The 15,290-nt window shown below is 43.9% G+C and overlaps 1 protein-coding gene across 1 annotated transcript in view; it reads right to left on the bottom strand.

The window, feature by feature from the left end:
- The window catches only part of GABBR2 (gamma-aminobutyric acid (GABA) B receptor, 2), a 377,813-nt gene that overhangs the window by 143,862 nt on the left and 218,661 nt on the right, over positions 1–15,290 (bottom strand). Inside the window, exon 7 of the mRNA XM_012638275.1 lies at positions 5,429–5,665. Within this exon, the coding sequence (XP_012493729.1) occupies positions 5,429–5,665 (237 nt within the window). The remainder of the gene's footprint in view (positions 1–5,428; positions 5,666–15,290) is intronic.

Raw genomic sequence — 15,290 nt, forward strand, 5'->3', positions numbered from 1 at the left:
AGAGAGACAGAGAGAGAGGCAGAGAGAGAAAGAGAGAAGTTCTTTGGACAAAAGATCAACTGCACGACTTGAGGATCGCAGTAGGCTAGGCAATATTGGATATGAAAGAAACAGGCTTTGAACCAATATTGTGAATTCCCCTGGGATGAGGAACCTATTGGCCTTCTCTCGCTACCTCATTGGACCTTACTTGGAACTACAGCCAAACTGAGTTTGCTCTGTGATGTCCTCTTTTTAGGTAAAAAGTTGTTGGTTTGGGAGGGAGTGTTGAATTGATGTAGGTGAGGGGAGAGGCAGTACTTGAATCTTAGTAGAGATAATTTTTCAAAAATCTTCCATAAAAACTTTCAGTTTAAGGGACACACTGGCTAAGGCTGGATTCCTCTTCAGCAATAAAAGCAAACAGATCCATAAACTGCAAATAGCCATCTGCTGTTCTTCGTCGCCTTGGTGAGATCACTTAGAAGACAACAGCCATCAGAGAGGCAATGCCCACGCCCAGGGGTGCCAGCCTCTCCTGACAGGTGCCACACTGGTGTGTCCAGACGTGCAGCTTGCCACGAGAGGCTGGGCAGAGGATGAAGGATGGTTCTATTACATGGAGGAACTTACGGGTCACCCTCTTTCCAGCCGTGATCACTTCTACATCGGGTCCATCACGGGGACTGAGGGGCGATCACAGGAGACAGTGGAGCAAGACTGGAGCCCTCTTCTCATAGTCAGAGATACTCCCCAGGAGGTTCTTTCCCTTTCTCCATGGCCAAATGCTCTTGGAAGCCTCAAAGCCCCCACCCACACCCTGAGGAACTCTCTGGGAAAAACATGAATTATATGTTCACAGGGTAAAATGGGATCCTATTAATTTAGCCTGTCACCGGCACCGCACACTCAATGTCCTTTTCAAAGACAAAACAGAAGAAACATTTACCAAAGCGGGTACGCTGCTGGTTAGAGCCATCATATTGTAGTCTGACATACCCGAAGGGTTTGTCCACTGTGAGATCTGGGAGGTCACCCCTGTTTTAAGAGGCTGGAAACTGGGAAGAATTTTAAAATGATCACCAGAGAAAAATTAAGGCTTTGATTTTCACCTAACAGTTTCAATGCTTAGCAAATGCTCCCCGGCATGGTTTGAAAGGTTATGGTCGCCTGTCGATGAATTTTAGTGCATCTTTGTCAGGGAAGCCAAATTAGAGGTGTCTGTTAAGCGACAGTGCACTGACGTGTTGAGTGTTGGGGCTGGGGGTGCTGGGGGGCCTGCTATTGCATCCTTGCTTCCAGCACATGGCGCAGAAGGAGCACCCACGGTATGGGTACCTTGCAATTATTTAGATGAATTTTGCTTACTGGACAGCAGGAATTGAGGACAGCTTCTGGGTTTTTACTCCCCTAAGTAAAATATAGTCTCCCCTCTGGGGACATTGGGCAGACCTTGGATACTGCCCAGTAATTATTCATCTGCCCACTGGCTGGGGGGCTCTTGAGGGCAGGGATCATACATTATTCCTCACTTTACTCCACACACCTAGCACAGGGTTTGCAAAAGGAGTGAATGAATGGAGGAATAAACACATCGCTAACAGGTTTAAATCCAGAGAGAGAGAGAGAGAGTGTGTGTTTGTTTAACCCTGAGTAAGTCTCAAGGTTGCTTTTTAAGAATCACCCAGACTGCTTGCTAATAGGTGAATTCCTGGGCTTTACTGAAAGACCACCAGATCAGAAGTTATAGGATGGGGCCAGGGAATCTGAATTTTTCATGAAGTTCCCTGAGATTTTCATGAAGTTTCATGAGATTCTCATGCATACAGAAGTTTAGGAATCATTGCCCTAAATGAATTCTGCTGAGCTGCGTTCCAAGCCCTTATCACTTTCAGAAAAGGGGATTCTCAGAATGTTCCGAGCTTTTGAGACCTAATAGTCAATTCTAGCCTGGGTTTCTTGGTAGCATGTTTGGCAGAAGAGGGTGTTCCAGGTGGGGAAGCATCCTGAGACATTTTTAGACCACGGAGCTAACCATCAGCCCTTTGGGAATCAGAGATGGGCAGCACCCCCGAGTCATCCGTGCGCAGGTGGGTACATGGAATCCCATTTCAGCGTGCTTGCTGAGAAGGGGAGCTGGGAGTGCAGCTCCTAAGAAGGTAAAACAGAGCTGGACCCCAGGCTGAGCTGGGTTTCCAACCTGGGATGCGTGGAAGAAATTTCTTCATCAACATGCCAACCAGGAACCACAGGCCAGGCTCCCAGCAGAGAGCGTGCATACTGAATCAATTGAAATTGAGTCACGGATATAACTAATTTAATGTGTTTAAACGATTTTCCATATAGTAAACATACTGAATGAGGGGCCCCCAGAATGAAGTGTCTGCTTGAGAATGGAAGAATGGATCTGCGTGTGCCGTGTAATGAAAACCCTTCAGCAAATGGAAACTGCTTCGATGTATTTCTACCTCTCACGTTCCTTTCCTTCTAACTCTTTATTTATAGCTCAGCTTGGCCTTCTGTGGTCTCCTTGGACTCCAGAGACACTTTTTATTTTGTCAGAGGATGTCCTTTTCTCTGTGACCGGAAGACAATTTTAATGAAACCTGTCTACATCCCGGTGACAAGCTCATATTAATATGTGACAAAGGGAATAAGGAAGAAGGTAAAACACAGTGCAGAACGGTTCTGCTGTTGCGATCTTTCTCACAAGAGAAAGGAGATGGCTCAGACTGGGTGGAAGCAGGCCCAGTCCAGCTGCTGTCCTGGCTCTGCCAAATTGTCCCGCGGGTGCCTTTGAAGGAGTCATTTTCCTTCTTTGGACCTGAGACACTCATCTACACCGTGAGATCTTTAAGACCACTTTCAGTTCAGACAGTCACTGAAGTATGACGCACAAACTCGAGCAGGCATAAATAGGCATCGAGGAATTTCCCATTAAAAAGAAACTCATCCTCAGGCCATGGAAGGCGTTTTAGGCAGTGTCACCTAACTGCGCACCAAGTAGGGACCATGCATTATTCGGCTTAGAGCAAGGGGAGCACTTAGAAGGGGTTATGAACGATCTCCAATGAGATATACTGGGCATCCAGGCAAAATGCCGAGTTCTGGGATTATGAGGGATGGCAAAATGCCTCCTAGATTCTGCAGCTCTCTATTCATCCATTTCAACGTTGGATACTATGAATTCATTCTCCTAAATAAGACACAAAGCATGAAAAGATGACCTGAATTAGTGTATCCAGGTTTTGAAACAGCCCTGCCATAATGGGGGCCCGCAGGAGCCTGGGCGAATCCCATCCCTCTCTGAGCTTCAGCCTGTGAACTTGTGCAATGAGGAGAAAGGACTTTGGAGGTGTTTTGAGGGGTTCTCTGTCCAGCCTTTCTGAGGGAGGGGTCTCAGGGGCTGCTGGCGGGAGGGGGCTGCTGGAAGAGGGGGCTGATAGGCAGGGCTCTGGGTTCCTCCTCTAACCGAGAAGCTTCTCCTTAATCTGTTTTATAATACCAGGTTCCATGTGAGATTTTATAACAAGGAGTTCTGAGGATAAAAAAGAAAATTTTTTTAAAGCTGCTGGTCTGAGGAAAGCTGTTAAAGTTTCCAGCCTGAATCTAGGCTATGCTGTAAAAACGGACTTTGCCAACAACTATATAGAGCCTTTGCTTCTGAACTGTGGGAGGAGATACCCACAGCTTTCAGGTCCAGAGTGGCTCTACTGGGGAATTTCAGAAATCTACTACTTTTTAGCAAACGTCAGCACTTCCCCACGGCCCAGAGCAGTGGTTCTTAAACTCTGGCGTGCAGTAGACCCCCCTGGAGGGTTTGTTAAACCACAGATGGGAGATGGCTGGGCCCCACCCCTGGAGAATCTGATTCAATGGGCTTGGGGTGGGGCCTGAGAATGTGCATTCCTAACAAGCTCCCAGAGGATGCTGATCACACTTTGAGAATGGCTGGCCCAGAAGACAGCGGCCAGTCTCCTTAGCTCCAGGATAGGGTTCCAACTTCCCTTCCCAGCCTCATCATCCACCTCCCCAATGTTCCAGCCCACTAACTGTCATCCCCTCACCCCCGGTGCTCCTCCCTCGCTCACCATACCCCAGCTTGCCAGATGCCAGCCCCCCTCTGCTTGTCCTACCCACTGCTCAAGGCACAGCCCAAATGCCACCTCTTCCCAAAAGCCTTCCCTGACTTTCTGTGAAAGGTCACAGAAATCTTTCTGGGCTCGTACAGTTTCTCCAACAGCGCTGAGTACTTTTAACTATCGTCATTGTCATTTTTGTCCAGGTCTTGCCCCTGCATCTGGGCCATGGGCTCCAGGACAGGAAGCCCACCTTCCCTTGGCATCTACACCATTGCACACCCTGGGCCCCTGCACAGGCCCCGGCCAGCCAGACCAAGAGTGCAAGCCTGAGCACACTCACACGCGGACATGCACAGCCAAGAGAGGCGCCAGTCAGCTCATCTTGTCCACTCCTCTCAATTCTCCGGGACAGGCTGACTCTGCTCTGACTCTTTAGAACACAGGACAGCACATTAGCCCATTCAACCTGTCTTCAGACAAATTCCCCATATTTTCTGGGAGCGGAGTCAGTAACAGATACATCATGAGATGTAACTAACGACCACGTGGGGTCCGTTACCAGACAGTAGTATAATACACCAATTAAGAGCTGGGCCCAGGTTCAAATCTCACTCGCCTCTGATTAGCTATAGTCTTAAGGGCTCTGAGCTCCAGGCTCCTCTCCTTTTATGAGGATAATAACAGCACCTACTTCCAATAGCATTTATTGAGTGCCTACTATGTGCCTAGCATTGGGCATACATTATTGAGTCTAATCTATATAAAGTACTTAGCACAGTATCTAGCACATAATAAGTACTCAAGAAATAGCAGCCATTATTATCATTGCTTATTTTCTCAACTTCCATGCAAAACAAATATTATTATCCTCATTTCCCAGATGAGAAACTTGAGGCTCAGAACAAGTAGCTTGCTCAAGAAATATTAGCAAGTTGCACTGTGTAATGCATAATCTTTATAAGTAGTTTGCAAGGTAGGTATTATACCCATTTTGTATAAGAAATTCTGTAGTTCAAAGAAGGTAACTTGTAAGTGAAAGCCTAGGATTTGAACCTGACTTTGGGTCCAGAGCTCCTGCTGTCCCTCCTCTCCCCACCTGGGAAATTGTACCTGCTCTGCGTGTGTGGTTGACTCTCTATGTCCTTTCCTGTCCATGAATCATACAGGAGCAATTCCCCAATGTGTCCGGGCACACACACTGCCCTGCCCCTTATTTGAACAGCTCTGCAAGCGTCTGGCCCACAAGGAGTTATTTCAATGATCCAAGAGAATAGATTGCGCATCAGAAGCCATGTAACAGCCCCTCCTCTTGCCTTGTTTATCTCCAAGGGACACTAAGAAAAATAGCCCGGAGGCGTGGGACTGACCGTGACCCCAAAGAAGTTGGTCTCGTTCATGGCGTTGAGAATGATCCTGCCCAGCGTGTGGTCCGTGTAGTTGAAGTCCTGGATGCGCTGGTGCCGGCTGCTGGCGTGCAGTGTCTCCATGGCCCTCTGCAGTGTCTTGGCGATGACCCAGATGCCATCGTAGGCGTACCCGTGGAACTTGCTGGGCCCCACGCCTGACCTCTTGTTGTTGTACTCTCTCTCATACTGCTGTGGAGTCTGGAAAACAAGGGGTTTGGGGGAAACCCAAGTTACAGCCAGCAGGACTTCAGGGCCTGACGAGGAAACCGATTCAGAGAGGTCGACTTGCTTACAGCCACACAGCTAGTGAGTGACAGGGCTGAGATCTGAACCCTGTCCGTTTGGCAAGGCCAGGGAGAAGGGAGAATGCACCCTAACCAGGCCTCCCCCTGCTATTTGCAGGGCCTGGGGCTGTAGTACCCATGGAGGCCTACATGCCATATGTCTAAATATTTAAGTTATAGATGAGTGAACAAACTGTGCAATAAAATATTTTCTATCCCCTCACCATAATAAATCTATTTTCCTAATGATCTGGAAGGCCAAGTTTGAATTCAGAATTCTGGGGCTCCTCAGAGCTGGACACAGCAGTACAGGGGAAGCTGGCCTTGAGCTGTGGCCCATGCCCTGCCCAACCCTCCCCACCCCGCTCCACCCTGCAGCCTGGCCAGGCTCAGTCCACACCTCCTTCCCCTTCCAGCATCAGTGGCCCCCTGACCACTCCAGAGACATGGTTCAGTCTCAAGAGCTGGAGCTGACCTGGGCAAGAGGCTCCCTGGGCCCTGGAGCAGCTCCAGCCATATGGGCAGGGAATTCCGGACGTGACCTAGAAGCTGGAGAGCGTGCAGGCTCCGGGGTACTGGTCTCCATGGCCTTATGGGTTCTGATCCCTGTGGGGCATGAGTGATGTCCTCCTAGAGCACAAGGCCCAGGGCAGGTCCCAGCTGCTCAGGTGTAAGGCAGCATCCATCCCTCCTGCTCCGTCCTCTTACTTTCCACAATATAACAGTGCCTGAGAATAGCTCGGCAATGAAAAAAGAGTTTTTTCTCCCATTAGGCTGAATTTCATAAAAGAATTTCATTGGTGATATTAACATTCTGATTGTGGCCACAAAGTAATGAAACTGCCTTTTTATTCCAGTCCCTGGAACTTGCACTTTGAAATGAATGCCACCCCTGGGGCACCCGTTACCCTCCGCCCTTCCGTGGGCCTTTGTTCAAATCACTTCTGAACTCCTCTGCCAGCAACGTCATCAGAGCCCACAGCTTGGTCTTTGGAAAAACCCTCCTTGGGGACAAATCACACATAGAAACTATAGGTTCATTGTCAGTGTACACCGGAAAGGGCCCTTAGAGACAGTCATAGATGCCCCATCAGTCTACTGCCTAAGGCACAGAGAGGTACAGAGACTTGCCCAAAGTCACAGAGCTTATGTATGTATATATGGCCAGACTAGCCTCCCATTCCATCTCTGCTACTTTTTCCATCTTTGACTTCTGAGGGTACAATTTCTTTTTGAAAACCACCACAAGTTGTATGGGGCCAGGTCTAGTACTCAAGCAAGGTGGTGGAGCTGAGCCATCAAAGGCTGGGTTTTTCCATGGCTAGAGCCCACCAGAGCCAAGAAGCCTGGTCTCTCGTGGGATCACCCACACAGGTGTCTGGGGGGGTGAATGCCAAGTGCCTCCAAGGGTGTTCCAGCACTGAATCCCCCTCCTTCTTGCTTGTTTCAGGGTCCTACTGGAAGGCTCGGGTTTTATCCCTATTTTCAATTTCCCTTAGAAATGCATCATCTCCAGCCATCACTATGGTGTTCATCACTCAAGCAGAAACTCTTCAAATCTTAGGGTTCTTCAAGGAGACCAGCAGGTCTCTGGCCCAGCTCAGTTGAGTCTGTCCTCAAAGTTAATCCCACGCCTCCCCACCCAGCACGCTCCTGCCCAGTGGCTTTGGAAACTCTGCAGTCATCCCCAGCCATGCTCGCTCCTCCTGGGGGAGCCGGAAACAGTCTGTGACGAGGCTCTCTCCTTCTTAAACATTGCGGGTCCCTCAATCACATCAAGGTTGCCCACACCTCAGGGCTTTTGCACTAGCTGTTTCCTCTGCCAGAAAGCTCTTGGCATGATACCCTCAGCGTTCAAATGTCACCACCTGTCACTTCTCAGGGAAGGCTTCCTTGACCCACCCATTCTAAAACCCGGCGGCATTCTTTGTCCTCCGGTTTCATCTTCTTTATTGCACTTGTCACTCCCTGAAATTTTTCCACTTGTTTCTTGTCTGTTTCTACCCCTTTCCTCACCACCCAGTTATCACTAAACTCCATGAGATCAGGGATGTGATCTGTCTTGAACCCCAAACAATACCTACACAGACCCTTTCTGGGCCTCAGTTTCTGTGTAAAACAAAGGAATATACCCATTTGTACACTGTAGGGCCAAATTATTCTCCCCAAATATAAAAAGTTATAATCCCATTGTGTATGAAAGTACTCATTTCCCTGCATCCTTGACAATAGGTATTTTAATGTTTAACATCATTGCCAGTTTAAGAGAAAAGCATATTTTCTTTTAATTTTGATTGGTATTTTCTGATTAATGATTGGAAGGACCAGCATCTTTATTTTTTTAGGTGAATTTTCTTTTTAAACCATATTGCTATGGTGATAGTCAAATCTTTTAATGTTTTGTTTGGTGTATCCTTGTTATTTTTCCGTCATTTACTACTTGGCTATATTTTCTTTGATTTTTAAATGTGATTTGGGTCTATCTCTGGTTGTTAATCCAGTTATTGGCCATTTTAAAAGGATTAAAAATTACCTGGATGTATATTTCTCTAGTTAATTGCTTTAAGCATAAAAGGAACGAGGCTCCTCTCACTTCTCCCTGCTTGGATTTTGTGTCTATGAGCTTTCTCTGATACACACAAGCATCTGAGGGCTGGTGGGGTCCCCCTCTTTGAATCCCATTTCTTCAACCTAATGATTATGTTCAGATCCCTCTTTCCAGCCTCTCTAAGCAGAACATGACACTGGGGCATCCTTCAAGGTTTCATGATTCTCTTAAAGTAGGGGGTCCAGATTGAGGTGAACAGTCCCAGTGTGATCTCAGCAGGACGTAACTGAGTGCAATTTTTTAACTTCCTTGATATAGTTTTTCTTTTGCTTTGTGGGGACAGTAAGGGGACCAAGATCAAGATCATATTGTTTCCTTGGTTAGGCCCCGGGGCCAACAAAAGCCCCTATATATACTTAACACACGTGCCACTTGTAAATCCATTCCTTTTCTATCTCATAAAAGTGTCCTTCTTCCAAGGAATGAGGAGCAGAGGGGGTTGAGGACACTGGAAATATGGCAATTACCAAATTCCTGTGGGTAGAGTCCTTGGAATGGGACACAGGTGTCGCTAAGCCCCGAAAGGTGACCTCATTCTCATTTTTTTGTAAGCACTGAGTTGAAGTCATTGCTGCCACATTCTATCCCAGGCCATTCATCACTGTTTCCAGGTGACACCAGCACCAAACTCCCTTGGGCAAAACAATGACAGCAGGAAGAAACACTCTCACAATTATTGGAGAAAAAGTAATAGTTATTCTTAAAGCCGGCCTCCAATTATTCAGGGCAGAAGAATCTTCCATTGTAAAGCTGACACCAAATGCTGATTAATTACTCATCCTCTGAGGTCAAGTTTATTGTGAGATGCTAAAAGTTTCTGAGAAAATAACTTATATAGATAGTACCAATTACTGATAGGTTGTGCTCCAGCATATTTTTGAAAGGCAGTTGTTGGAACTTGGAACATATTTTCCCACAGAAACCATGTTATAAATAGTGGTTAGGCTCCCAGGCTAGCCCACACAAGCTTGCTAACCTACGATGTGACTAAACTTTATGGGTCTGTCATTCTGACAGAACCAAGCTGAGGCCTGCTTTCCGGGAGAGCAGAAGGACACATATTCTTCCATGTCTCCAGCTGTTCCCCACAGGGGCAAAACTGGCCGAATTTCCCTCTAGCATCCTTTGTGCGATGCTCAAATCACAGAGTCTCACTTGGAAGGTACACTAGGGGATAGTTTGCTGGTTCTTATGCTCCAGTTTGTAGATCACTTGGGTAGCTTGGTAAAAATGTAGATGCCAGAGCTACTCTTTGTTTTAGTATGTCAGTAAGTGAGTTAAGTATCTGTATTTTAAAAAATCTTCTCAAATTTCAAGCATACACAAATTGGTAACCATTGATGAAGTCCCTCTCACCATCTGATTATTGGATCTTCTCAACAGCAACTTCCAGGTGTTTGCTGAGTTCCTTCTTAGGCTCCTCCAGTGTTGGGAGGCTCACTGTCTATTCAGGAAGAGCCTTCTACTTAGGGAATGTCTGATGTTGAGACTATTCTTCCAGATGCAGAGTTTACATCTCTCTCCCTGTAACTTGTATTTAGCCTGCTACATCTTCTGTGGAGCCGCAATAATCATGTCTGCTCCCTCTTGTGCACGACAACCCCTCAAGGAGCTGAAGACTGGGACATGCTTCCCCTTTCCCAATGGGGCACTCTCATACTCATAAGCTAAATAATCTCAGTTGAGACTTCCACTCTGACTATAATGAAAGAGCTTATATCAGACCAAAGCTCCCATGAAGAACATTTAGAAAAGCAGAATAAAATATAAAAATAGCTATTCAAAGGCATCAGAAAGCAACCAGGACAGCCAGAACTCAGGAGTCAGCTTTCTGGAGAGGAGAAAAATGCTTAAGATGGACTCAACATTCTTTGCTGTTTTCTCCTTGAGCATTTTCTGGTTTGGAAGTAAGAAGGTTAGTTGCAGAAACTGGAAGCATAGAATCAGAGCTTTCAGCAGTCCCTTGGGGGTAGGAAGCCAAAAATTGTAGTTGAGGGCTACAAGAGTAGCAAGACTTGCATGGCCAAGGTCCCAGAGGAGAGGGGACCATGACAAAGTGAGCCTAGTATTAAGACTAGCATTTGCACTTAAAATATTTGATAAGCTGCACAAAGCAAGGGGATGAGAAGCCAACCAAAAGGGATAAGAAAACAAACAGAACCGTTTGGAGTTTCACAGTATTAGAAAGATACAAATTAGAGTCCAGAGCCAATAAACACTCTAGGATTTCAGTTGAGAACACTGAAGGGTCAAACACTAGGAATCAGGGCAAACCAAAATACACCAGGCCTTATAAAAACTAAAACCAAACCGGGAATTATCTCAATTCTTGATTGGATTAAGTGATCTACCATCCTAACTGCCTGCTTTAAGAGAAATAATCTCTTCTGGAGAAAGATAACACTATCTTCAGCCTCTAAAATTTTTCATATACAATGAATTTAATAAAAATTTATTAGCTACATCAGGACCAGATAATTTTTTTTTAAAGAAAAGAAAATAAGGAAGAAAAAAGAAATAGTAGGCAATAGAAACAGACCCATAGGTGGTCCAAATCTTGAAGTTATTAGACAAAGACTTTAAAATTGCAAGGTTTATATGTTCAAGAAAATAGATTTTAAAATGCAGAATATCACCAGAGAGCTGAAAAGCTACAAAAGAGAAAAAAAAAAAAGAGAGAGAAGATGGTGGAAATTCTAAAAGTAAAAAATACAACAACTGAAATTAAGAATTCAATAGATGGGTGAAGCAGCATATTAGACACAGTAGAAAGTAGATTAGTGAATTAAATACAGGTTAGTACTAAATATTGAGACTAAAGAACAAGGGGTAAAAAAAAGAATAGAAAATAAGAAATGAGCATAAGAGACATATGGGATATGTGAAATGTATAATATATGTATAATTGGTGTCCTGAAAGGTGAGGGAAGAGAAAATAAACAGAAGCAATATTTCAAGGGATACTATCCTAGAATTTCCCCAAACACATATCAATCCACAGATCTGTCAAGCTCTGTGAACTCCAATTAAGATAAGCACAAAGAAATCTAACTTCAGCATAGCATAGTGAAGCTGCCAAAGACCAAAGCAAAAACAAAATCCTATAAGCAGTAGAGACAAAAAAAAAAAAGAAAAAGAAAAAGAAAAAAAAATGCATTACCTTCAAATGAGAAATAATAAGTCCGACAGCTGACATAATAGAAATAATGGAAGCCATAAGACAATGGAATGACATCTTAATGTGCTGAAAGAAAATTATAGACAGTCTAGAGTTCTACACCTAGTTAGTAAATCCCTCAAAATTAAAGGAAAAATAAAGAATATTCAGAAGACCAGAAACTGAGAGAATTTTTCTCCAGCGAAGCCACAGTAAAAGAAAGACCAAGAGAAGATCTTCAGGTGGAAAGATAATGATCATAGGTAGAAAAAATAGAAATGGAGGAAGGTAGGAAAAGTAAGGGACAGTGTAAATATCTTCATAGATCTAAATGAAAAATGACATCAGGCCCAAGAATATCCAAGAAAATCATCAACAGGAAGAACAAAGATTAAGGACTTATACTACGAGCTAGCAAATCTTATTATGAAACTTCAGTAATCAAGATAGCATGGTATTGATTAAAAGATAGGCAAAAAGACCAATGGAAGATAATTGAAAGACCAGAAACATACCCACACTATATGCAGTCATTTAACTTATGATAAAAGTAGCATGGGTGGTGGGGTGGTAGATTACAGCCTTTTCAATAAATGGTCCTGACTCAAGTGGTTATCCATAAAGAAAAAAGAGAATCTTCATCTTGCTTTGGACCAAACATAAAATCAATTTCATGTAGCTTCTGGATCTAAATGTGAAATGTGTAATAAAAGTTCTAAAAGAAAGATAGAAAAATATCTTCATGAGCTAGGGTGGGCAAAAATCCTTAAATAGTACACAAATACACTAATCATAAAGAAGACTAATAAATTGGACTACATTAAAATTAAGAATAGCAGTTCATCAAAATATATCACGAGTGAAAAGTTAAGCCACAGAATGGGAGAAGATGTAAGTAATCCCTATAACCATCAAAGGAGTCATAGCCACAATTTAAAAAATACTTCAACAAATCAGTAAGAAACAGGTAGAGAATCCAACAGGAAAAATGTGCAAAAGACTTGAGTAGACAATTCACAAAAGATGGTATCAAACTGGACAATAAAGATATAAAAAAAATTCCCAACTTCATTAGTCATCAGGGAAATGTATATGAAAATGAAAACAAGATACCACTACACACCCACTAGATTGACTAAAATTAAAAAGCTGACGATACCAAAAATTGGTGAGCATGTGAACCAACTGGAAATCTCAATCACTGCTGGTGAATGTGCAAATAGGTATAACCACTTTGGAAATCTGTTTGGCAGCTCAAGCTGAACATATGGCTACCCTATGACTCAGAAATTCCACCTCTGAGTAGGCACCTAATAGTCATGTGAACAGATATTCACCAAAATACATCCAATACCTAGAAATAAATCAAACAAAATATGTGCAATAATTCTACACAGAAACTTATGAAACATTTCTGAGAGAAATTAAAGAAGACCTAAGTAAATGCAAGGATATACAAAATTCAGATGTCCATGGGGAAGTAGTGTAGTGAAGCTATGACAATCTATATTTTTAAGATGTCAGTTTTCCCTAAATTGATCTACAGACTGAATAAAATCCCAATTAAAACCAGAGAAGGTTCGTGTGTATGCATGTTTTTATTGACAATCTGACTCAAAAATGTATATAGAAATGCAATGAGACAAGAACAGCCAAGATGATCTTGAAGAAGTATTAAGATGGAGGATTTATATTAGTAGTTATTATCAAGACTTACTATGAAGCTATGGAAATTAAGACATTTTGGTGAAAAAAAGCCTGATAACTAGGAGATAAAATAAAGTTTAGAAACAGAAGCAAATATACAGAGCCATTTGATTTATGACAAAGGTGATATGGCAGCACAGTGTGATTAAAGATGGACTTTTCAATAAATGATGTTGACTCAATTAGATATCCATATAAAAATGAAAAGAAGAAAAGGAATCTTGATCCTTACCTCACGCCATACACAAAATCAATTCCAGCTGATTGTATATCTAAATGTGAGAGGTAAAACAGTCAAGCTTCCAAAAGCCAAGATAGGAAAAGACCTTCGTCACCTTGGAGCAGGTTCTATTACAGGAAAGAATTTCTGTTCATTAAAACACACCATTTAGAGGACTTCCAGGTGGCCGAAGACTGTGGAGGCTGTGTACAAATTAACTTCCCCAAATCTCCACGAGCTGCACTGAATAGCTTTGTAGCTACAAAAGTTCGATACAAATCATACCCTCACCAATAATTAAAGACAGAGAACATCAAAACTGTAAAATAACTGTGAGCAAAAAAGAGAAAAATTACCAAGCTTCGCCTGTGCTTTTGCCCCACCCATGCCCTGGTGCAAGGTTCTGCGGCAGAGGCAGACTGAGGAGACGGTGGCCAAGACAGAAGATGGGAGCTATGTAAGGGTCAACTGGGATAACTACCAGAGGGACTAATCCACCCTAAATCTGAAGATACTAAAAAAAGCATCTGGATTCAGAAGCTGGAGGTCGAAAGTTCACAAACAGGCATCCGTATGGTGAAGGAAGTGAGAAGAATGGTGACCTCCGGGGTGGGTACTCACAGGTACAGCACGTGAAGGCAGCTTCTGAATCGCTGCTGATAGTCTTTTTCTTGACCTGCATGGTTGTTACCTGGGTGCTCTCCTTAAATAAAAATAATTAACCAAAAATTCAAGAGTAATCCCAATTCCTTCAGCTGCTTCTTGGGCTATAAACTCTTCATCAATCTCAGGACTCCTTTCTCCTACTCCCAAGGCTCCTATCTTGATAAAAGAACTAAAATTTGTTGAGCACCTAGAATGTGTTTGGCACATGGTAAGATACTTTCTATTGCATAACCTCATCTAATCCTTACAAGTCTGTGAGAGATAATGCCCCAGTTTTACAGATGAGAAACAAACTGGGAAAGGTGAAATGACTTGCCTGACATCACTGTATCTCTATTAGGTTAAGCTGCATGTAACAGAAGAAACAAATTATCACTGACTGAAAGACAGTTTTTTTCTTTCTCATATAAAAGATGTCCATGGGAGGTAGGGAAGTGAAGCTATGACAGCTCCCCAGTGTAATCAGAGACCCAAGTTCCTATCTTCGTGCTCCGCAATCCTAGAATGATGTTTCCTTCTCAAGGTCACCTAATGTCCCAAGATGGCTGCTAGAACTCCAGCCATCCCATCCACATTCCAGCCAACATAAAAGAGAAAGAGAAAGAAGGGTAAGATCCCCCTTTAAAGCAGCCTTGCTAGAAGTCCCATTTAACATTTCTACTTACATCTCATTGTCCAGACTTAGAATCACAATCATATCTAGCACAGGAGGCTGGGAAATGTACATTTTCAGTGGGGTGGCAACACACCCAGTTAAAAATCAGAGTTTTGTTACTGAACTTGTTGTGTTACTGAACTTGGAAGTGGGGAGGGAGGAGTGGTATGGATGTTGGTGTAGACAACCAGCCATCTGCCAGAGACACCCAGTTGGGAAGTGATGGGGCCAAGATTGAAATCTAGCCAGTGGCCTCTCCATAGGTTACCCAGCCCTTCCTCCTGAGCCATGTCCCTCTGCCACCAGTGATGTGAATGCCTGGGGGAGCAGAAGGACAGGAGCTCTGTGGGAGGGCAGGGGCAGAGGCAGCAGGGCTGTGAAGCTGGCCTCCCTGGGGAAGCTCTCCTATTTTTCCATGGCACCTTCCCTTCCCCCAGTGTAGAGCCCAGAGCTTCCCTAGAACTCCAAGTTCTTTGTCACAGAGCTCACAGCACAACGGTGATGAGATGGGTGCATCTTTTCATGG

Source organism: Propithecus coquereli, unplaced genomic scaffold (assembly GCF_000956105.1).
Source record: "Propithecus coquereli isolate 6110/MARCELLA unplaced genomic scaffold, Pcoq_1.0 Scaffold128, whole genome shotgun sequence".
In the NCBI taxonomy this organism is placed as follows: Eukaryota; Metazoa; Chordata; class Mammalia; order Primates; family Indriidae; genus Propithecus; species Propithecus coquereli.